This window comes from Primulina eburnea, chromosome 7 (assembly GCF_022965805.1).
Source record: "Primulina eburnea isolate SZY01 chromosome 7, ASM2296580v1, whole genome shotgun sequence".
NCBI lineage: Eukaryota > Viridiplantae > Streptophyta > Magnoliopsida > Lamiales > Gesneriaceae > Primulina > Primulina eburnea.
In genome coordinates, this window is record NC_133107.1 from 6,246,506 (window position 1) to 6,271,863 (window position 25,358).

A 25,358-nucleotide genomic window follows, 5' to 3' on the forward strand; every position below is an offset into this window, starting at 1 on the left:
GGTTTTAGTGGTTGGGATATGAATGACTAATTCATGTTCAATTTCTCTCATAAATAAATTAAAATATTAATAATCGTTTGGTTAATATGATAAGATAAGTAAATGATATATAATAAGAGTGATTATAAAATAAAATGTAAGTATAAATAACTAATTTCGATAAATTATATGATATTTGACAAGATTTTAAATTGATTAATTATTTTTATTAATTATATTATGATTAGTAAAATGTCCTCGTCATATATTAATTAGTAATATATTTTTTAAATAATTGAATAAATAAATAAAATTTATAGGATTAATTTATTTAAAAATTATAAATAAAATTAAAATATCATATTAATTATTTATTTTTTACTACTTTCAATTTCCGAAAACAACTAAAAAATCGATTAATATTATAGAAAATAACTAAAATTTTATTATAACATAAATATGTATTTATTGTGATAATTAAAATAGTAATACAATTTGAATATTAAATACTGCTTAATAAAAATTATAATATTACGGTTAAAAATAATAATATAATAATAATAAAAATATGATTAATAATAATTAAATTAGTTATAATATTATTCAAATCAAAAATTATAATTTGTTGAATTTATAATTATTTTAAATTTTAGGATATTAAAAAAATTTAAATTAATCAACATCATGATTTCTCCCCTAAAAGATTATATAACCATCCACAAAAGTATAATCTTAATCATGCAGACCAAACACATGATAAGTGAAAAATTAAAAATCAATCGTCTCTTATCCTGCACACCAAACAATATCTATGTATTTTGACGTAAAATTTGGACCTAGGTACATAAATTACTATGATATGGCTTGAATCCTAACAAATTAGGCACACATTAGAAAAAATCAGGTATTTTTTTATGATGAAATATGTCGTAAAATGCGCACATCGGTACATAGTCAAGTTTAGTACGATATCAATTGTCATCATTTGAGTACAAATGTTAAAGAATTAGGTATTTGGGTATCTATTTCCGAGCATGAATGTGGTGAGCAAGTTTACAATTTGAAAATTGGTAAATTTCAAATATCTTTTCGTTATAATTAGCACTGATAGAAGTTTATATGAGCACTGGTTGGTGGTAGGGATGTAAATGATCCAAACCAAGCCGAATAGTATCAGGCTTGAGCTTGGCTCGTTTAAGATTAATCCAAGCTCAAACTCGAGCTCGAGCTTGATTCGAGCTTTTATCATCTGACTTGAGTTTGACTCGTTTAAGATTGAGCTCGAGCTTTATTCGAGCTTTTATCATCAGGCTAGAATTCGATTTGTCTTGAAATTACTAAGCTTGTGAAAAGCTAAAGTTCGACCCGTTAAAAGCTCGTTTATCGTGTTAATCAAGCTGGGCTCGAGTTTGGTTTATTAATAGCTTGTTTTTCATATTTAACAAGTCTGACTTGAGCTCGGCTCGTTTTCGAGCTCGTAAAACATACAATTGAGCTCAAATTTGAGCTTGATTCGAGCTTGTTACAATTAAATATATCTATGAACTAATTTTATATTAGACATAAAAGTTTAACTTTATTAGTACTAATATTTTTATTTGTCAACTCAACAAATGAGTCAAGCTCGAGTTACGAGCCGAGTTCGAGCTCGCGAGCCTATTAACGAAACATGTTTGCGAGCTCACGAGTCGAATACACTTAGGCTTGAGCTTGGTTTGATTAAGTTGTCGAGCTAAAAATCGAGCTAAAGCTTGGTTTGATATGATTAACAAACGAACTCAAACAAGCCTTTTATCGAGCCGAGCTCTGAATAGCTCGCGAATGGTTTGGTTTGTTTATATCCCTAGTTGGTGGGATTCGTGGAACCACAAAATAATATTTTGATTTCTGGAGTAGGTAAACGTTTGATCAGTGGTCAGGAGTTTGATCTCATCATCAGTACCTTCTTGGGCGAGTTTGTCTCACGGGACTTGCCGAATGTGATTTAACTGACTAATGTGGTTTACAGACCATTGCATTATTTTGGAGATTTACTTAGTGCGACATCGAAAGATAATTGATACGGGTTCTCGCTTCATAAAAAACACCTCATAAGATACTACTATAAGTTGTTATAATTATAATAATATTGTACAAAATGTATTTTTAACTAATTATTTATCTAAAAAATTGGAACACAACATTTCAATAACGCGAATAGAAAGTTGCCAACTTAAACTATATAATAATGATTAAATCCGAATACGAACATAGCATACAATAATTGGTTACCTAATCGTTGTTTTCCACATGCTTTTATTTTTCTCAAAAGGTTTAATTGTGAATTCAACTTTTCCACATAAATTTTAGGTACAAGGTGGATGAATGAATTTGAAACCAGTGATTTCAAATCCATTCGTTTGTTTGATAAAATCTACTTGACAATAGATTTAAAATATCAAAAACATAAAATCATTTCAAAAGATCTCTTCAAAGAGTATTTCAAGTTCAAACATAATGTCATATTTGTGTTTTATTTCACTTATAAAATGGAAGGGACATAGAAACTAGGGATGTGTATCAGACATGTCAATCTAGAACCGTCTTGAATCCGAAACTGGTTTAATCCTTGTATATTAGCATTGTTTGGTGTGCATGATAAGAGGGAATTGATTGTTAATCCTTCACTTATCATGTGTTTGGTGTGCATGATTAAGATTGTGATAGGCCCGTTCAGCCCGCACCCGGCCCGCACTATATGCATTATTATCCTCATGTGGGTGATTATATAATCCTTTGGAGGAGAAAGGATTATGTTTGATTAATTTAAATTTTTCTTTAATATTCTAAAGTTTAAAATAATTATAGATTTAAAAAATTTAATAATATTTAAATATAATTTTTAATTTGACTAATATTATAAATAATTTAATTATTATCGATCATATTTTTTATTATTATATTATTTTAACTGTAATATTATAATTTTTATTAACCATTTTTTATTATTCAAATTTGTATTAATATTTTTAATTATCACAATAAATGCATATTTATAGTATTATCAAAATTTAATTATTATAATATTAATCGGTTTTTAGTTTTTCTTTTTTTGAAAATTAGAATTAATGAAAATTTAATAATTAATATAATATTTAAATTTTATTTATAATTTTTTAAATCAATTAATTCTAGATATTTTATTTATTTATTCAATCGTTTTAAGAATATATTACTAACTAATATATGATGAGGGCATTTTAGTAAATAATTAACAAAAATAATCAAGCAAGTTAAACTCATGTCAAACATCATATAATTTATCATAATGTATTGTGTATCCTTACTTTTTATTTTATAATCACTATTATTATATATCATTTACTTATCCTATCACACGAACCAAACGGCGCCTAAATTGAATCCTACGTCAATAGTAAACCAGATTAGATTGCTTAAAATGGATCCGAAACTACTTTAATCATGTTTGGTTGAATCTGATCAAGTGATTATAAAAATAAAATATTGATGTCAATTGAGTTTTTATTTAGTTTAATTCAGTGTTGGTTTCAGATTAGATTATACTCATTATATGATAAATCCAATTCAGTATTTAAATGTTACATTGAGTTGACTTGTTGCATGCGGCTCTTCACCACTGGTAGTAATTAAATGTTCATGAAGAAATAATTTTATTAATGCCTTCATTTTGGAATCAGCATCACTTACAAGCTACGAATCCCCGATAATGCCCTCTTTTGACAATTTGGCTCGAGCTTATTTTCTGCGTGTGAATGGCTTGTGATGCATTTCTACAGCATCGGGGCAGCGAATTTCTCGTGGGATTTTTTTTTTTTTCTGCAAATGTGTTTTCTTGCGTGTTCTGTTTGTTCATCTTTTCAATTGGATGCTCCGTTTTGCTCTGGCACTGGCATTTTGTTGGGACTTTATGCGATTCATTTGTTTGTTTGATTTGCTTGTTGTTAGGTGGATTTTGGAGATGCCACGACTTAAATTCTTGTTAGTGCTTGTGTTTTTTGTGTTGGGATTCTTGAATTCAGCTGAGGGATTGCTGAGGAATTCAAGAATAAGGGGAGTGAATTTGGGTGGATGGTTGGTGATTGAGGGGTGGATAAAGCCTTCGTTTTTTCATGACATTCCAAATGGGGATATACTTGTAAGTTGGTTTCTTTAAATTTTGGGCCAATAGAGAATGGAAGTGCATCATTTTATATTATCTACAATATTTAGTAACCCTAATTTCCCCTCTGGGTCCATCCATCACTATTTTACCTGTTCCAAATGTGAGAGTTCATTCGGTCAACTTAATATTTGTGGTTTGATTATATATACATTGTGTAGGATGGAACGGAAATTCAATTAAAATCAGTGACATTGAAGAAATATGTTTCTGCTGAGAACGGTGGCGGTGCGACGGTTACCATTGACAGGGATACTCCTCAGTCTTGGGAAACATTTCAGGTCAGACATATAATTTGAATTGCTTATGTTCTTGTTCCAAAGGTCTTGAGTGTTGATGTAGTTAGCTTTTAGCAAAATATAATTATCTTCCACCAATAATTTGTTGCTTTAGGAAGTCATATAACTAACATTATGATTACAACTATTGCTGAATTTCAGAAATTCCTCTGTAATATATCAAAAACATAAGATATTTGAAAATCAAATCCAGATCATTGGGGTCCTAGGAGTAGTCCTAAGGCTCTTAATATCAGTTCTTTTTAAGTATTGAACTAGTTAACGACGTTTGATATGAGAAAAAATATACCACCGATTAGGTTGACGAATTAAACAGCTTGATACTTAATCCAGGTGTGTTTGTCATCACGATTTTTGAAGTTCAATTCTATTATTGTGGATTAAGGGTGGATAGGAATTGCTTATTTCAGTTCCGAATTACTAGGGGGTGGCAAATGCCTTGAAAAAATTTGTTACTTGGTGTGGATATCAAATACTTGAAAAATATCGTACCTCTTCTTACTTTGGCTTTGTATTTGTTGATGTTTTCTATAAATCAAGTAAAGATCATTCTTATGAATAAGTCGGTTCACAATTTCTTGGCTTGCCATTAGCATGTGAAAATAACTGGTATTTTCTCTTGTTGAAACTTGTTGATCTGCAAGGATTATATTATTACTTAATCATTTCTCAGCAGTTATGGAGAGTTTCAGGAGTCAATATTTCAGTTCCACACTTCTGAAGGACAATTTTTAACCTAGCAGCGGCGATGAAGACAACATAACCGCAGTGGCCCAATTGCCATCTGGAACAGAAACATTTTACCTTGAAAGAAATAATGACAATCGAGTCCACTATTAAACTCAAGATGGTACTTACATAGAGGTACAATTTCACTGATTCTGTTAGTCAAAAGATTTTCACGGCATTTTTGTCATAGTTGGTTTTTTGCCTTTATGGATTTTCACTGGGAGTGCAAATGCAATTTTCCCCTTATCTTTTAAACCATCGGTCGCTAGAAATATTTTCTCCCATTGGTTACAAGATAACTATGTTCGTCACAATCCTAACCAAGGTTCTGATTATTTTGTGTCAAAAATATTGAGGGTTGGATAAGATTTGTAGGATAGAAAGATATCCATATCAATAGTTTTCTACTGATGGCGCGAGTACATTGAAATTCATTGCAACCATTGCATTTGGGTTGCCTTTTCTATTGGGAAGCAATGATAAAACACCTCTTTAACTCCCTGAACGATTTTTTCGTTCCTTGGTAACACGAATCTATTCCTTCCTCTTTGATGATGGAGGTAATGTTTAGATTACTTGCATCGATCAATTTGTTTCATTGTTCATAAAGGAGATCTGCCTTTGAAATTTTTTCATTACTTTTAGTGTAAATACTGGGTTATGGGAAAAATTCTCGCTGCATGTACAAATCCTTCTGTAAAGGGTGAGCACGAGCTTAACTAGATCATGACCTGGTGAATTCGATTATTGTGCTATTTTAAATCTGGCACCTCATGATGTAGAATAAACTAGCAAGATGGCCAGATAGGCTTCTCATCAGTTTAGTTGAGAAAATTCGTGAACTCTCTTGCTGCGATTATTGATAGAAATATGAAATATGCTTTTTTTATAATATTCGTTCTGATTATCATATGATGTACCCAGCATATATAGTTCTAAGGTGTGGACCAAATTACAGTGTAAAATATCGCTAATTTTTAGTTGTAACATTTTTTTCAGAAGAAGGTCGTTACACCCTTTCATCATATAAGGTTGTTGATATTTTATTTCTTTAAAAGACCATTTTCAAACCTGGTGCCATTTTGATTTGCATCACCACCTCCTCTCACTTAAGTTCCACCAAGATCTTTACAATATATCCGCCCTCCTTGTATTTAGACTGCATTTTGATGGGTCACTATGGATGATGTTTTTCTGTGCATAAGTTCTTCACGTTGTCCATATTTAGACTATCAAGAATAGTTAATTGCTAGCTGGCATATTGTTGCTCTTAGAAAAATTGAAGATTTCTAAAGTAGCAACTTGTTTGTTTCAAAGCGGTTTTATCTTCACTAATTGGATGGCCTAAAACTCTGACATCATCAGTTTGAGGGTCAAATCCAAAAAAAAAAATGTTCTATCAAGTTAGTTCTTGCTTGGTGCGTCTGTACTCTGTACAACTACTTTCTTGTGCTCTTTGATACAGATTAATACTGGTGAACAAATCAGCATTCAATTCATCTGGCATTTGAGTGACACCGAGTGCTCAAATGGTTCTTAATGAAATGCATTGGTGATTGAGGGGTGGAAGCGCTTGACAATGCATTCTCATGGGCACAGTAAGTTTTTTTCATTTTCCCTTATTTTTCAAAATTTTGTTGCTGGACTCTTTTGTCTTTGATGGTGAATGTTACACCACATTCCACAAAACTCTTAGCAAAATTTTCTTGTAGTGTTCGTTTTGCTGTGACACCAATTTGTTGAAATCCACAAGAACATGACTTTCCAAATAGGTCTTGTGAACATATAAAGACCAATAATCTAGTGTAAGTCGTGATGGGTTTACGGGCTGGGCTACACCAGAGTATATCTCTAAAACACTAGAAGTGATTGATTTTCTTGCTTCAAGGTCATTCTGTTGCTGTTGAATTGTTGTACTCCCCTACCCATTTTTATTTCATATTGAAAAATTAATCAATCTCAAAATTTTCAAGAGCCGACTATTATGTTTTTGGTTTTTCAACTGAGATATGATTAACATCTTTTAGCTTGTTGTCACTCCAATGCTTCGTACTTATTTTAAGATTTTCTTTTTCAGATTTTTTTTGTAAATGTGTCAGGGTTGCTTTAAGGTGTCTAATTTCGTTTTATGCAACGATAGTTACCCTAATTTCAGCTTTGTGAAGTTAAATCACGGTGCACCTCATGAAATGTGTGCATGTTTGTTAATTAAATCTTCCGTCTAAATCTTGAGGTCCAACCTGATTCTCTTGTAGGTATGCCAAACATCCTGCATTACTTGGGATCGAGCTATTGAATGAGTCATCTGCTGCCACAGTTCCTTTGGACATCCTAGTTTCATTCTACAAACAAGGATACCAAATTGTCCCAAAATACACCTCTACAGCTTATGTTATATTCCGCCAAAGAATTAGCAATGCAGATCCATACGAATTGTACCAAGCTAATTTAGGCAGAGTAAATGCCGTTATTGATTTGCATTACTACAATTTGTTTGACACCCTTTTTGCCAATATGAGTTCATTAGATAATGTTCAGTTTCTATATAAGAATAGACAAACACAGATGCAAGCTCTGAATGATACAAATGGACCGCTGGTTTTCATTGGTTGTTTCATAATCCTCACTATTTCACAGGCTCTTCAAATTTTTTTTTCCTCTCTTTATCATGTTAACTTTCAAACTTCTTGAATGATAATTCTCCTTTTTCATGTGATCGTATGAGACAACAAATATTAAATTGTGAGATTGTTGTTTTGATTGATCGCAGGAGATTGGGTCTATGAATGGGTTGTGAATAACGGATTTCAAATAGAGTATCAAGATTTCGGAAGAGCCGCCCAGTTAGATGTATATAATGCCGCCTCATTTGGGTGGGTGCACTGGACGCTAAAGAATGACAGGAAGCACTGGATTTTGAGTGGAACATTCTAAACAACTATCTCCAACTACAAGGTAATGTTATATGTATCCTATCATGATCATGTACATATATTTGGCAGTTAGGCTGCGAAATTTTATGCATCAATATATTGATAGAGCAGCTCGTTTTCTTTGGTGCTTTGACAGATTTTGAAACATCTAATGGTAAGTCCCGTAAATTCGTTCTAGGGACTAATGGACTGTGTTGCCATTGGTTTTAGTTAGGATCTGAACTACATATGTAATGCCTTTTTCTACAGGTGCTTCGTCATTCAGGCAAATATCCAAGTTTATATTGTTGCTTGGATTCGCATTCGGCGATTTGCCACTGTGATTCGAACTGAACTGAACACCTGGGCTGGGTTATTTGACTGGCTAACTTTGTATCACAGGCGTGTGCCATGGCTATGAATGTGCACAGGGAGAATGCAAAGCAACGTATAACCCCCCCCATAACCGGTCGAGAATCATCGTGTTGTTGTCTATTAGCCTCGCATACACTACACTAGCCACTGCTTCACGCGATCCCTCGTTCATTTCGTACATAAAAATAAGATTGATTTACAAATATAAAAATCGATACAAGTTATTGTGAAAGAAGTACTTATCATTTGATATCCAGATGCGAGTAATATTAAATCACATTTTTTTTACAATATACTCGATCGTATCACTGACAATGCCAAGCAAAATTACAAAGTCATTGCTAACTTATATGCAAGAATTTGATCATGCAACGTATCTCTTATTGTCTGCCCACTTTCGGACATGCATAGTGGCCTTCTCTGCCTGCAATATGAAAGAAAGCATCGCTTACTAACCACAAAAGAAAAACAAAGAGCGAGAGATATAATAATTAATGGTGAAAAAATAATCAGATTTAAGTTAGTTTTTTTACCTCTTTTTCCCAATCACATCGAATGGTAATAATTGCCAATATCAAAGTTTGCACTGCTGTTCCGCCAAAAATCATCCCAGCCCATATCCCCTGCTCAAAATATATAAATAATCACATGTCACTCGATTTCCATAATCTCATATTAAATAAATAGATGTGAATTTTCCCTTCTAGAAAACCAGATGTATAGTTTTTTTTCCTTGAGCTGAGATGAGATTATTATAATTGAGTCTTGAATTAAGACCTCGTCCCGAACTTGAAACTTTGGTGTCAGACAGACTACAAGTCGTCAAACACCAAATGTATAGTTTATATAGGCATCAACTTTACAAATACTTTCTTGATTTCATTTTCAAACAGCAGTAAATTTAAAAAAAATGGTTCATACCATAACTCCTTGGTGGAAAACCCATCCCATTAAAACTCCGAGAGGGATTCCGAGCAAATAGTAGCAGCCAATGTTGATATATGCCACATATGATTGCCAACCCGATCCAACAGCCACCCCTTAATCAAATAAAAAATAAAAACAATCCAAATGCTTAAAAAATATAGAAAAAAAAAATGTTCCAAGTTAATAAAATCTTTAAGTAGAGGGTTGAATTAAAAATTAGTAATTAATAAAAGAAGATACCTGAAAGAATAGGCTGAACACTGTTGAGGAGAATAGTGAAGGCCAGGAGAATGGAGAGCTTGCTAACAGCTTGGAGCACTGGTTGGCTGGTGGTGAATATAAGGGCAAGCTCATTGTGGAAAAACATTATCAGCACCCAAAATATTAGGCCGATTATCGATGACGTCATCACCGATACTATCGTCGCGAATCTCGCTCCTTTCCCGTTCCCCGCTCCGAGTTCATTCGCCACTCGTACTCTATGTTCGTCCAAAAACATGTACATATATATTATTAAGCTAGGTAGATGTCAAAATTTATACACACTTTTAAACTTTTTGGATCATACATTCATTTTCATCAAATTAATTATTGGTTACAAATTTTAAAATTTAAGGGTAAATTGTAGACTTCAAACCCGTGCTATGTACAAAAGTATTGTACCAAATGGACTTGAATCTTATCATAATTAACAAGTGATGACAGTATAGACGGAGAAAATTCTACACTACATCGAAGAAAATCATCTGGGTGCAACTTTTTGTACGAGATGTTCGTGAAAACATCTAAATTTAAAACAAACATGTAAGGCTCGTAAATAAATTTTTTGTTTTAAAATAAGATGTTCGTACAAATACAATCGGAGTTTGCATAGATTAATCTACCTACAAGTCGAGATCATTAGGTCTAGAAAAATTAATACAATATGTAATAAAAATGAAAAGGTAATCGAATAATAGAGATCAGACAGAGAAATGAAATTTGTATTTATTCGACATTGAATGAGACAGTTAAAACTTGTATTAAAGAATACCAAGGAAAGGACGTACGTACCCAGTGCCAGCAAAAAATGCAAGAGGAATCATCAGCTCCCATCCGTTGATATTCATGCTATCCCATCACATAAAAAAAAGAAGATAAAATAAGGTCCTATAAAAAAAATAAATTTGAGAATTTTCTAACCATGCATTTAATTCTTATTATCCTCGATAAATACCTAAATAAATTGTCCGTCCACTTCATGATATGTAATATAAGAAAAGTAACAAAAACAAAGCAGGCCAAGGGGAACCATATATTAAAAAATACATATTTTTATGTCATACACGAAAAAAAATATATATTTATATATAAGTTCCATTGATTTTTATTAACTTTGATAATTTATGTGATGTGTTTGATTAGAGAAAGGGACAAAGACAGCAGACAGAACACGAATCGAGAAACATATAAAAACCAAGAATTGTACATAGTAATTAAACTCAGCCAAAATCGTCACGTAACGTGTTGCAAATGCACAATCCAATTTGGCATCAAAGTTGTGAATAAAATAGGAAAGTTCGGTATTTTCAAATTTTTTGCACCACATTTAATAGATGAAGGCCAAATTGCGTATTTGTTATGCATATTTTTTTTTTTATATAAAGATTTCATTCTGTTTTCAAATTTCAGTTTTAATCGATCATATTTTTTCTTTGTAATTTTGATCGTTTTTCCGACTATGGCGTCGATCCAACGTGATGACACGATGCTCACATGTAGAGTTTCATATCAACATTCCAATTGAAAAATAACAAGATCATTTGGCAAATTTTGAAAGGTACGAGACAAACTCATTTTTTACCTCATGGAAAACTAACCATGAATAGACAAATACCCGTTACCAAAAAAATACCAATAAACCAATTATATGGAGAAAAATATTAAATATTGTTTGGCAAAACTCCTAATTGATTAATTTACTTTTACTTTTATTTTAAACAAAATAATTGATGAGTAGAGTTTCATATATATAAAAAAGCACATATGATGTTGAATTGAATAAAAAGTAATTACGACATTTTCTTACCATACAGACAATGCATCCACCGCAATTTTGGCATTCTCCAAATTCCCTGTCATCACTATTAGAATCCTGTAGTACCAATTCTCCAAACTGTTCGTCGGAAGATGAATCAATGTTAGATTCACAAATAATTCTATTCTATACTGTAATTTTCGTTAACCAATTTTGATAAGTCGTGTATGTCTATATGTAACGTTGAGATGACACTCATATATTGAATATGACTGATATATTATATCAAAATAGTGAAACGTCATGATAGAAATAGAGGTAGAGATTGACATGAAGTCGAATGTTTAATTATTGAGAGACTACGGACGGTAACATACCAAAGCATGACACCGGAAGAAGCTGATAGCTTGAGAAAGTCCCAGAGGCCCGATAACGCCTCAGCGGAGAAGCCAGTCCAGGTAAGCGGGCAGCCGCCGCAGACAGTGTAAGAAAACAAGCCCAACACGATAATCCACCACGAAAAGTTCAGCGTAAGAGCAGTGCCCACCACTCCAAATTTCAGCCTGTACACGATCAACCAGCTCAACAGTATGTGCGTTACAAAAGCTATCAGATTTACCCAAGCAGTCACGCTGTTCTTCAGCTGACTTTGCAGGAATCTCTGCAGTGGAAACTGGAAAGCGAAGCTGAAGTGGAGAGGGATGAAACAGAGAACCACCACCCCAGATAGCTCCGCCACGTCCGCCGGCTGCCCCAGAAGTTTCAGAATCGGCGTCGCGAACAAGAACAACGGAAGCGTCACGACTGCAGCATAAGAAGAGAACTATCCATGATCTTTGGAGATACACTCCTAGCATGTAGTATTTCTTGGCCCCATATGCTTGCCCGCAAAGGGTTTCCAGCGCACTCGCCATCCCAAGCTAAAACAAAATATTAATATATATACGTAAATCATCATGATTCCACTCCAGAAATTTCGTCGTTCTACTCAAAGAACTCGAATTAACAAGAATTGAATGGATAAAAATCTTACCATGAGACCAAAATCGAATCCAAGAATGACATTACTAGCAATGGACATGGCAGCGAGCTCAAGATCACCAAGATGACCGGCGAAGGCTTGCGTAATGACAAACATAGAATACGAGGCAAGTCGACTGAATATCGCCGGACCCACAACTCTCCATAGCTTCTTGGATTCAATCCAAATCTTTCGAAAAATCGTCTGATCTTGCTCTTCCTCTTCTATGAACTTGACTGAATATGAGTAATCTAACAAAGGTTCAGTAGTTTCTCCATTTTCGACTCTACCTGCCATTGTTTTTCCAATTCTCCCGGTGAAGGTTTCTCCTTTGGAGAGAAACAATCAAGGGTTTGGAAATTGTGATTACCAGAGAGACTGGACCATTCGTTTTTATAGCACTGTAAAGGCCATACATATATTAAACGCATGTGGCTAGAAATTAATTGTGTCTGAATATTATCAATTTTAAAAATTTGTCCTGTTTTGTAGTTATCGGATCTGGCATACTACATCCACCTCCTCATATTAAAAAAATTCAAATCATAGTCAATATAAACATACTTACATCACGTGCAGAACACGAAATTTTAGAATATAATTTTGATATGTTGTACATTTATCGTATATATTTATATGATTATTGATGAAATATCATTCACTTTTTAGATATGTGTTAAGATTAGAACTTGCACCTAACTCAACCCCAAAAACTAGCTCAAGTGGGGAGGATTGTCCAAGTTCATATATGTAACTCCCAGGTTATTTATCCAACCGATGTGAGACAACTAACATACCTTCTCACGCTTATTAATGAACATCTGGAGAGTGAAGTTTACAAATGACCAACTATGGGTAGAACGAGTAGCTCAATTATGGACAGTCCAACACATAACGGTGGAACCTGAGCTCTGATACCATGTTAAGATTGAAACTTAAACCTAACTTAACCTCATCCAAAAGATAAGTCATCATTATTAATGCTTATATAAATATATACGAAAGATGTACAACATGTCAAAATTATATATATCGATCAAGATAGTTATCCCACCTGTTGGCAAACGTCATGGCTCCAGGGACCCGGTTAGGGAAGAAAATTTGTTTTAGAACTCATGGTTTTAGTTTAAGATTAATTATAATAATTATTTTAAAGATAAAATTAATTATTTAATAAATGAAGTTCGGTGAATAAATACACTGTCAGTGTTTTTTACACTCACGTAGTTGGAAATTAGCAACTTGAGTGTTATTTAAATGATAGTAATATTATATTAGGTAGATTCATAATATTTTGTTTTTATGATTTTGTTTATTATATATGTCTGAATTCGTAAATCTACTTCAAGTATATATCAGATAATGTATATATATTGTGTAAACACTAGATATGGTTACCGATCAAATAAAATGCCGAAATTCAAATTAATTTAATTTATTTCTAAGTGAGAAATTTAATTAAATATATTCAATAAATAAATACAACTGAATGATTTTTTTTCCAAAAAAACAAATAAATCTAATCAAAATATGAATAGAAAATATATCACGCCCAAATTTCATCGTGGAGATTTTTTAAGTTTTATAAAATTACAAAAATATCAAAATTTGAATGAGTTATACAAATGTTGACACGACACATAATTTTAAACATTTTTTACATTATTTTATATCACTAGATATTTTAATAACCAAGGTAATTATAATATTGAGTATTGTTTGATTCATATGATAGGATAAGGAAATAATATGTAATAAAAATTATTATAAAATGAAAGGTGAGAATAAATAACATATTGTGATAAATTATATATGTTTGATATCGTTTTAAATTGTTTGATTTTTTTATTAATTATATTATAATTACTAGAATGTCATTGTCACGCTCCGAAACTCGGGATTTGACACCAGCATTGTTTAACAATCACACAATCGAAACAACAAGCTTTTCGTAGCACAGTATATACCGAACCATTTTATATATCATAATTTCAATGAAATAACATTGTCTTTACAAAACTGAAATAATTAAGATGACAGAGTTTTAATGCGGAAACGTAAATCTAATTAATAATAACTTAAACATAAACGATTTCCTTGATAATTCACCATCCCCAAAACTGCTCGGATTCTTCCTCCTCAATCTGTTCTTCGGACTTATCTGGGAGGGGTTGTAAGGGGGGTGAGTATTTGGGGAATACTCAGTAAATGGGAGAAATATCGAGTACAATAAAACAACATGCATAAATTTCGAATTATAAATCATAAGTTCATACGTACTTCATAAACATGCATAACATTGACCCAGCACTGCGACTCATCTACTTTCTACGGTTTACTGACGTCAGTCCCTAATTTTTACTCCTCTAAGGGGGCGAGACCGTATAGCGGTTATGTCCCCCACCGCGTAAGGGTACGTCGTGGTTGGGATTCCCTCCCGTATACAGTCGACTCCTCACAGTGCTTTTGAAATCGTATGACAATTACACGAAAAGAGTAGAAAGGAGATTGTACTCGACTATTTATGTTTCTTGTAAAAATCGAAAACATGCATACCCGAATCCGAAATTTTAAAGTTTAAAAATAAGCCCACTTACAGTGTGTATTGATACTAAAACGTGGATGAATGACTTAGAAAATAGGTCCGCTCCTTGATCCTCACTTCGGCGGCACTTCGGCGCGAATTTTCTTGGATGACTTTGAGTGGATTTCGGCTGAGGAGAGGATGCTGAATTTCGAGAGCCTCAGCAAGGGTTTTCGAATTTTTTTTTGAGTGTGAGAATGAGTGGGAGTGGTGGAGTATTTATAGGTGGAGGGAAGGAGTGTTAAATATGGTGCTCAAATCTTGCACAAAATTGGCTTAAATCTCATATTTTTGGCTCAAAAATATCCTTCCATGGCTGCATGATTATCTACCAAATCGAGTTCTCCTCCCTCCTAATCTAATGGTTCGAAATTGAGGTGCAAGGGAAGGGAGGATTTGCTTCCCCTCTTGAGGCTTATTCTAGCATAACATTACATCTTTAGGCAATACAATATTTAGGCAAAATATCTAGTTGATTTTCGAAATTTGCTAACTCCATACATTGATTCCTTTAGCCTTGCATGATATCTCCCCAAATTTTGCAATATATCCTCCCAATTTCGAAAATATGCATGCCTTCATAAGAATATTGTTTACTTTATAATCAAGATTCTCAAAAATAAAATCTCTCATACAAGGATTTCCAACAAAAGGATCTTAGCTAATAAAATTTCTTCCCAATATTAATTATTGTAATATTTTTGGTTCTCACAGTCATCGTTATATATTAATCAATAATATATTCTTTAAAAAAATATTATTGATTAAATAAAAAAATTTCTAAAATTAATTTATTTAAAAATAATAGATAAAAATAAAATATTATACTAATTATTAAATTTTCAACAATTTCAGGAAAACTACTAAAAAAATCAATTAATGTTATAAAAAATAAATAAAATATAATAATAACATAAATATGCATTTATTGTTATAGTTAAAATAGTAATACAAATTTGAATATTAAATAAATATTAATGACGATGACGACGACAACAATAATAATAGTTAAATTATATTTAAATATTACTAAATTTGGTGAATTTATGATTATTTTAAATTTTAGGATATTAAAAGAAAACTTAAATTAATTAACATCTTCCTTTCTCCTCGAAAAGTTTAAATAATCACAAACAATAAGATAATAAGACTACAGTGTGGGCTTGGTGCGGACTGAACAAGCCTTATCACAATCTTAATCGTACACATTAAACACATTATAAGTGAATGATTAAAAATCAATAATCTCTTATCATGTACACTATACAATATGTAATGCACATGGGCTGTTCCCGATTGGACTGATGCAACACGGTTATCCCATTACCAATTACTCATAGAACTTCTCCAGCCCAGGCACTGGAGTTTTTGCCTTCCCCAGGATTAGAACCCAAGACCTCCTGGACTTATATAGATCTTGGAATCAATCCTGGTACCAGTTGAGCGTGTACTCATAGAACTTCTCCAGCCCAGGAACTGGAGCTTTTGCCTTCCCCAGGATTAGAACCCATGACCTCCTGGACTTATATAGATCTTGGCAGCAATCCTGGTACCAGTTGATCATGTGAGGCCCGGGGCCGAAGAGGGCGGGGGGTGAACGCCGGTGCCATCAGTTGCACGGACAATGAGCGGCTCCTGGCAGGCTTCTAGGTGAAGGGAACATGAATGAACCGACCCACACGGGAATGAGAGGGATTCCGAGACTGGGCAATGTAATGGACTGAACAGTTGAAGAGGGCTTAAAAGATTTGATTGGTACTACTCATATCACGAAGGTGCATCTTCTTTTCGGTAGCTCATCACATAAGAACTCCAAAGTTAAGCGTGCTTGACTTGGGGCAATTTTGGGATGGGTGACCTCCTGGGAAGTTTCCTAGGGTGCGTGTGAGTGAGGACATAAGCACGCTGGAAAGACTCGTCTTGGTACAGTGAGGACAGTCGTCAAATCTGGGGCGTTACAAGTGGTATCAGAGTCAGGTTCTCTCTTAGTACGGTGTGGTTCGGGGACGAACCAAGCGGAAGCTGGTGGGCATGTGAGGCCCGGGGCCGAAGAGGGCGGGGGGTGAACGCCGGTGCCATCAGTTGCACGGACAATGAGCGGCTCCTGGCAGGCTTCTAGGTGAAGGGAACATGAATGAACCGACCCACACGGGAATGAGAGGGATTCCGAGACTGGGCAATGTAATGGACTGAACAGTTGAAGAGGGCTTAAAAGATTTGATTGGTACTACTCATATCACGAAGGTGCATCTTCTTTTCGGTAGCTCATCACATAAGAACTCCAAAGTTAAGCGTGCTTGACTTGGGGCAATTTTGGGATGGGTGACCTCCTGGGAAGTTTCCTAGGGTGCGTGTGAGTGAGAACATAAGCACGCTGGAAAGACTCGTCTTGGTACAGTGAGGACAGTCGTCAAATCTGGGGCGTTACACAATATCTTATGGTATAATCAAAAGTATAGTAATACTAGCTGGTAGAATATTTATGTTATCTTAAATTTTTTGTGCTTGATAAAATAAACAGGATTGATCTATTTTAGGATCCAACCGCTATTTTGTTTGTATGACAGTTTCTTCAGATCATTGGGTCAACTTAGGAATTTCAAGTCATTTAGGCGTTCAAGCCGTTATCTCAAGAAGTTAAACCAGTGTATTTATTAAACTACGGCTGCAAGAAATCATCTGACAAAACTCATCGGTCCAAAAATTTATAGAAGTGCAAAGCTTCAAAACTTCACATTCTAACCGCACTACAAACATACAATTTTGAGCATTTCAAGAAGGATATTGCAAGTCAAGCCGATAAGACGAAAGCAAAAAATAGAAAGAGTGCAAAAATCCTACCAATCCTGAAGTGATAGAAAGTTACGTATTTGTTATACGGTCGGTCAACTTTTCAAAAAAGCATGGACTTAAAGTCAAAAAAGTCAAAATGACAATAAAGAACATTTAATGATATGTACGACGATTAAAAAATACTTGTACATAATGTCGGAACAGTGCAAAGTATGTTGAATTTGATTAATTTTGTATCTGACCGCCAGCCGATTAGATATCACATTTGCTGTTTGTTTATGTGCTCGTTTTCAATCTAATCATGATATGCAATCTCATTATATCTCAGCTAACATATACTTAAATACAAATACTCTAAGGTTTTGATAATTGAAAAAATAAATAGCATGGGCCTGTTTTAAGATCCATCAGCTATTTTGTTTGTATAACATGTTCTGAAACCTTTGTATCAAATCAAACATTTCAAGTCGTTCAAAAGGTCAAGACATTATGTCAAGAAGGCAAACCGATGTATTTATTAAACTCCACCTGCAAAAGATCAACTAATTAAACTGACCAATCTGCAGAAGTTAAAATCATCAAATTCTAGTCGAACTATAAACAGAAAATTTTGAGAATTTCAAGGACGATATTGCAAGTCAAGCCGCTCAAACGAAAGTTAAAACTAGACAGAGTTCAAAATATCCTACCATCCCCCAAAATTATAGAAAATAACCTATTTGGTCTGCGGTCTGTTAGTTTTTTGAAAAACATGGAATTAAAGTCGCAAAAGATAGAAGACCATTAAAGAGCATATAATTGTATGTATGGTTTAAATATTTTATATTCAAAATTGTATTTTTGGTCATGTCTGTGTTGCTTATTTGTGATTTGGTATCCTATTTTGTCAAATTCGGTCTTAGTCCGCAATTTTTTTAATGTTGCAATTTTAGTATTTTTCTGACATGACGTTGATGTAAGATCAATATAGCGCTGAAATGACACGGATGTGTGTAGTGCCACATCAACACTCTCAACAAAAAAAACTAAAATTATCAAAAATCGAAATATACATAATTAAGATTGAAATTTTATTACACAAAGAACCAAAATCACAAATAAAAAATAACACACACAATCAAAAATACAATTTTTTTTCTTTTATATTACTTGATTTTAAAAAAATAAAAAAGTGATGATTTTAAAAAATATATTGAAGTGTTATTAGCATTTTTAGAGCGTAAATAACACTTCCCTAATGTAACTGATATTATTAAAATGATTTTTCAGATCACTAACATTTTCATTTTGGATTTAGTCCACTAACTCGTCAATACTTTTGTTCACTAACTTTTAGTTTTTGGTTATTATGATTCAACTAGTGTCGCGTCGCTAGACAACTCAACAATTTATAGTATCATGTCAGTATTTTTCAACGTCAAATCAACATTTTTAATATCATATAAATAGTTTTCGACATCATGTCAAAACTCTCGCAAATTAGTACTGAAAACAATTAGCTGAATCTCATGAAATCATTTCATAGAAAGCTTCTAGCTAGATGGTTTGGGTTCCCTCCTCCAGCAGCCGCCATATTTCTAAAATCTCAACATGGGATAGAGGAGGTGAGATAGGTACGAAGTTGGACTACCAAAAGTGCGTGACGTCCAAGAAATACTTCCACGGGTTGGAATGATTTGAAAGAGAAAAATCAAAATTATCGTACCAAAATATATTCTCTCCTTAAAAATTTAAAGGATATATTTCAAAAAAATATAATGAAAAATATTAACAAATTAATGTAATAAAAGCAGACGAAATGGACTCGTTCCCAGGAAAGCCAAGACAGCCAACTATTTAAAGTCCCACTTAATCAATTACCTTACAAATCATGCTAGCCAGATAAATAACACTGAGTCAAATCTTATAAGATATGTTCGCCAGAGAAAATGTCAGTAATTTTTATATCAATGAAGCTTAGATGTTGAATGCTTTTGTAATTTTATATGTGGAATTAATATAGTAATATTGTTATTTTTTAAATGTTGAATATGTGTTTGCAATTTGATGAATTGAAATGTCGGTAGATTTAAGATATGTGTCGGCAGTGGTTTGTTTGATTTAATATAGTAATATTGTCATAAATATTATTTTTCTATGTAAGCATGAACTGAGTTGAATCATATTACAAATATATATTTGTCATATTCGTGAGATTATCTTACAGGAAGATCTACTATATAAAATTATAATATCATTTTGGACTACCGAATATCTATGAATGACAATAGGACGATGTATTCTACATCCACATCCCTATCTCCGAATATTAATTCCACCTCCATCCTTGCCCCTAATCCCCGTTTTTTTTATTGGCGATTCTTCATCCCTATGGAGACTATGTCCACATCTCCGCCCCATACCCAAATATATATATGTATAATAATATTAGTAAATTATATTATAAAAATACATAAAATATTAATAAACTTAATAAAAAATTATTCAATTTTATTATAAAATTATAAAATACCTAAAATATTATACTGTAAAAAATGTTGATGTAGAACTAAAATTTAAAATTATTCGCATTATCTTAAATAAGAAATATTGTTATCAATCAAATATGTTATTTTTAAAAATAATATATATCAAATTTTTTAATAAGAATATTTTTTAAAAACTTCTCAAAATAAATAATATATATATATATATATATATATATATCAAATATGTTATTTATAAAAATAATATATATCAAATTTTTTAATAAGAATATATTTTTTTAAAAAAATTCTCAAAATAAATAATATATATATATATTTATATATTAATAGTTTATATAACTACACAACATGAATGATGTTCAAATAATATTTTATATTATAAAAGTTATGATATTATAAGCGGATCTATTATTTATAATGCATGAAAATAATTCGAACCAACAATACTATAATTTTAATTTTAGTGTTAGGATATTTTATATTTATTCCAAGATTTTATAAATTTAATAAATCACAAAATAATTACAATTATTATTATTATTATCATCATCATCATCGAGACGAGTTAAAAGATAGAGATAGTATCTCATATCTATCTCAGTATTATTCAAGGATTTTATATTATATTAATTATTATTATTGTACAACCCGGGATTTTGGAGTATCGTGATTTCATTATAATAGTATTAGATTAATAATTTGATGGTGTAATCTTGGATATTAATATTTAAATCATTCAGAATATAAGATATTTTTGGGTTATCAATCTAAGTATTTATTAAGGAATTTCGAAAATAAACAGATAAATGTCTAAGATTTAAGACGATATTGAGATATCGGGATAAAAGATCAAGCAAGAGATAATAAAATCCCTAGAATTCGAAAATTAGCAGTGTATATGTTATGCAAATTTCGAATATTGTATGGGATGGGAGATGGAGATTTCGAATATCAATCAATATCACAATTACATCATGATTCTAGATTTGATTCACAGTTCAAATACACTATAACTTTTGATCACGATAGCAGCCAACCCCTATAAATAGGAGGACCTATAGACTCGAAAATTGCACCCAAATTCTCTCAAATTTTCGAGAATCTCCTCTAGTCTCCTTAGGAATTTTCGAGCACAGCGAAGCGCTGCCGCCGTCCAGCCAGTGAAGTAGGAATTTCGAAATTCCTGTGCAAGAACCCTAGCCTTTTTCACGTTTTTCATCAAAAATTTAAGGTAAGTGGGCAAATTTTAGATTCTTAAATTTGCTTTTATGTGTTTTCTTTTTAAAGAAAAATTCGGTCGAACACCGTTTACGTTTTTTAAAATCTTGTTACGTTTATACGTTGGCATTGTGAAGATTTCCTGAAAATGGGTAGAATTCCAACATATGGCCCTTAACAGTGGAATATAACTGTTTTATGGCATCGCCCCCTTAGAGGATAAAAACTTAGGGACTGATGTCAGTAAACCGTTAAAGGTGGAAAAATTGCAGTGTTACAATGAAATGAATACGATTTTACGATTATGAAAATCATGTTGTACGTAGGTGTATGTTATTTTCGAAAATATGGAAAAAAATTTTATGTTGTGTTCGATATCCCCCACTTGCTGAGTATTTTCTAAAATACTCACCCCTTACACCCTTCCCCAGTTAAATCCGAAGAACAGATTGAAGAAAAAGAATCTGAACAATTTTGGGGATGATGAATTTTGTGATTTAATTTAGTCATGTTATTTCTTTTTGAATTTTAGTACCTTCAATTTCATGTTAGACGTTTTCCACTAATTTATTTTATTCAGTTGTAAAGACTTTGGTTTTTGAGATTATGATTAATAAACTGGTATTTCGGTTTATACTATGCTACGAGGCTGATTGTTTTCAATTGTGTGATTGTTAAACGACGCCGGTGTCAAATCCCGAGTTTCGGGACGTGACAATTATTATCATTATTATTTGGACGAGTTAAATGATAGAGTTAGTATCTCTCATATCCATCTCAATATGATTCAGGGATTTTATAAAATTACCAGAACTCATCACTGAAACAGTCCCCTCTAACCTGTCTCGTTTTGGGTTTTCCAATGATGCCCAAACCTGTGGGGAAATGACCGGTCTGGTCCGGGCCGAGCCGGGTACATCCAAATCCTACAATCCTACATTAAAAAACATTATCCGGGCTAATAATCTATTAAATTCGATTCTCTTCTATATTAAGTTGTTAACTTTCACTGTAGCCAGTTCTTTAATTTTAGGCAGATTCATCTTTTAACTTTCAATAAAATCCTCTCAATTTTGTTTAGCTCCCCACTTCACTCCCGGAACAATTCCTCCTCTCAATAATCACAACTTGTTTATGGTAAAAATTAGATACATAATCTAACCTTCAATATACAAAAGTTTTCAAATTTCGTATCGTTATTGTACTGAAACTTCGGCATCGATACTATACCGTAGCGAAAATTTCTATAAATTTAGTATTTTTCGGTACGATAATCTCGTTATATCGAAAATTCGTAATTTTTTAGCACCTCTACATGAGAAAGCTCATTGTTCTTTACAACTCTTTTTCTTTTCAAAATATAAGACTAGTTTTCTGAACAACAATATGAAAGAAAAAATAACTAAGAAAAACTGATGTTTTTGCAGTAAAACGTAATACTTTTGAAGAAAAAAGTAATATTTTTTATTCAACATGAAATAAAACAAAAAAAAAAGTCATTTGAAAACGATACGTAAAACTAAAAATGCTAGGAAAAAAAAAATCAACATACATTAGAAAGTAAATCAAAATATATTCATATTTATTATCAAAACAGAACTGATTAAATATAAGTGATACTTTTTTAGATAAAAAGTAATGCATTTGAATACTCTTTTCACATGATTGGATATAAAGTTCCATCATCATTATTGGAAAGCTCCCCTTCTTTGCAACTCTTTTAATCTAATTTCTTGCATATTATTATTTAAACTATAACCAATTCTCTAATAATAATTACAAAATGACAAATAAAGAATGACAAAATTTGTTGTATTTCGTTTAACACACAACATTATGTATATGGAAACATTGTGTTATTTTATATTAAGATCAGTTAATTATTTTTTGAGGATTATTGTAATAACTTTGTTTCTAATCTTTTTCAAAAATCTTTTAGTTTTAATTAGTTTAATCCTATACCGCGTGTCTCTAATTTAGGAGTAAAAATTAATTTTAAGTTTGTAATTAGTGACGAAACTTTTACAAATATTAAATACACAACTATTTTTTAAATGAAATAGTTTATTTCTGATTGCTAAGAGAAGCTAAATCGTCTTTGTTTGCGCTTCATTATGTTTGAGAAAGTCGTAGGTTTTAATCAAGAAAGTGAAAACAATTGATGAACTCATTATCAATATTTATTTTTCATGCAACTTTTATTCTCTCTCAACTTATATCAGATAATATTTATTAATTTTAAATCAAAAATAAAATCAAAACCTTGGTATAAAAAAAGGAATTGATAAAGAATGTGAACGTAAGCTATTGCGAAAGCATTTTTGTCCATTATATGTCAACGCACGTCCATCTATCGATTTGCATGAATGTCCAAGTCTAACACGCCACAAATATCGTGGTAGGAAATCGAATATTATCTTAAAAGTTGCCACGTCAACATCGTTTTCATGTAATATATATATATATATATATATATATATTTGTACAAATTATACATACATTCACCATATCCGGCTCGATTATTGATTGGGAGCAAGAATTTCCAGGAAGATTTGGAACATTTCGTTTCTGACCCGAATCTTTGTGAACAATGCGGAGTCGAATTTATATATATATATATATATATATATACCTGGGGTGGACTGCTCATGACAGATCCGGATATTCTCCTATAAATAACAGGTTTGAACATACGATTCATTCATTCACTATATTATTTTTCGGCAGCACTCTTAGCTGTTCTCCCTTTATATCATCAGTCTCTAACTTGATTGTCGGAAGGACTATGCCGGGACACTCTCCCGGCCCTCTTCTAACGACCTTCTTTGTGATTTCAGACCCAGAGCAAATTCGAAGCATGCATCTAGACTAGTATAACTTGTTGGAATCGGACCTTAAATTTTCAGTAAGAATCAATATATATATGTATACACACAAATACACTAATATATACACGCACACTAATATATTTGATTTTTATATAAACTAAAATTATATTGATTATTATAATTTATATTTAAAAACATGTGATATATATATATATATATATATATATAAATATATATATATATATATATATATATATATATAGTTTTGATATGATGTACACCTACCGTGCACACTTATTTGAGCATCGATGAGGTGTTATTCATCTATTAGATGCACAATTTTTCTATATTTCATCATATCCAATTGATGAGTAACACTTTATCGCCATCGGTACTCACATGGATATTGCAATTCAGGTGTGGGATGAAATGGCAGGAGGGGATCGTAGCAACAGCTCGGAAACAGAAAAATAGAATAGATGGAGTTTAATTCCACAGAAAATTTCAAACCCACACGAAGTCTCGTCTATTATTGAAAATTATTTTGGAAATTTGTTTACTACTTCTGCAGAATGTATGGAACGGATTTCGGATGCTACTGGAAGCCGGGTAACAGCCCAAATGCTAATGAAATTAGATGAACCTTTTACTCCTGAGGAGGTGAGACATGCTCTTTTGGGGATGGGACAGAGGAAAGCTCTCGGGCCGGATGGATTTCATGCTGGATTCTAGCAGCAAAATTGGAATGTTTTGGGACAGTCGATCACCAATTTATGCTTTGATTTGCTGAATCGGGGTACTTCTGTGCTACCGGATGCACGGGAGAAAATATGGGTCCATATTTCAGATAACCATCGAGTGAACTTGATGTCGATTTGATGAACCAAATGCCGAAACTAAGAGATGCGTACTACCTGTCACCTGAAACCAAATAATGAACGTTAGAGAGCGGCTGGAGCATATGTGTTTCAACGTATCTCCTTCGACACTCAAGTCCAACCAAATTAGTA

The 25,358-nt window shown here is 32.4% G+C and overlaps 2 protein-coding genes across 2 annotated transcripts; one reads left to right on the top strand and one right to left on the bottom strand.

Annotated features, from left to right (window-relative positions):
* Positions 1–3,630: 3,630 nt before the first annotated feature.
* LOC140837462 (glucan 1,3-beta-glucosidase-like) lies at positions 3,631–8,376 on the top strand. The gene is made up of 7 exons (XM_073203624.1): positions 3,631–4,135; positions 4,321–4,440; positions 5,132–5,143; positions 5,197–5,286; positions 6,653–6,719; positions 6,988–7,075; positions 7,443–8,376. Exons 1-7 carry the CDS (start codon positions 3,866–3,868, stop codon positions 7,876–7,878), a joined length of 1,083 nt encoding a protein of 360 aa, XP_073059725.1. The 5' UTR covers positions 3,631–3,865; the 3' UTR covers positions 7,879–8,376.
* Positions 8,377–8,788: 412 nt separating this feature from the next.
* Positions 8,789–12,827, bottom strand: LOC140836974 (protein DETOXIFICATION 27-like). The gene is given in 9 exon segments (XM_073202891.1): positions 8,789–8,898; positions 9,008–9,097; positions 9,396–9,514; positions 9,642–9,880; positions 10,455–10,511; positions 11,470–11,556; positions 11,796–12,229; positions 12,231–12,338; positions 12,452–12,827. Coding segments are annotated over 9 exon segments (1,479 nt in total). The 5' UTR covers positions 12,737–12,827; the 3' UTR covers positions 8,789–8,838.
* Between the last annotated feature and the right edge of the window lie 12,531 nt (positions 12,828–25,358).

Coding starts and splice junctions, on each gene's coding strand:
- LOC140837462 (XM_073203624.1), top strand. CDS start 3,866: ATGCTCCGTTTTGCTCTGGCACTGGCATTTTGTTGGGACTTTATGCGA. Junction 5,287..6,652: donor AAAGAAATAATGACAATCGA/GTCCACTATTAA, acceptor TCTTTGATACAG/ATTAATACTGGTGAACAAAT. Junction 6,720..6,987: donor TGACACCGAGTGCTCAAATG/GTTCTTAATGAA, acceptor AAGACCAATAAT/CTAGTGTAAGTCGTGATGGG.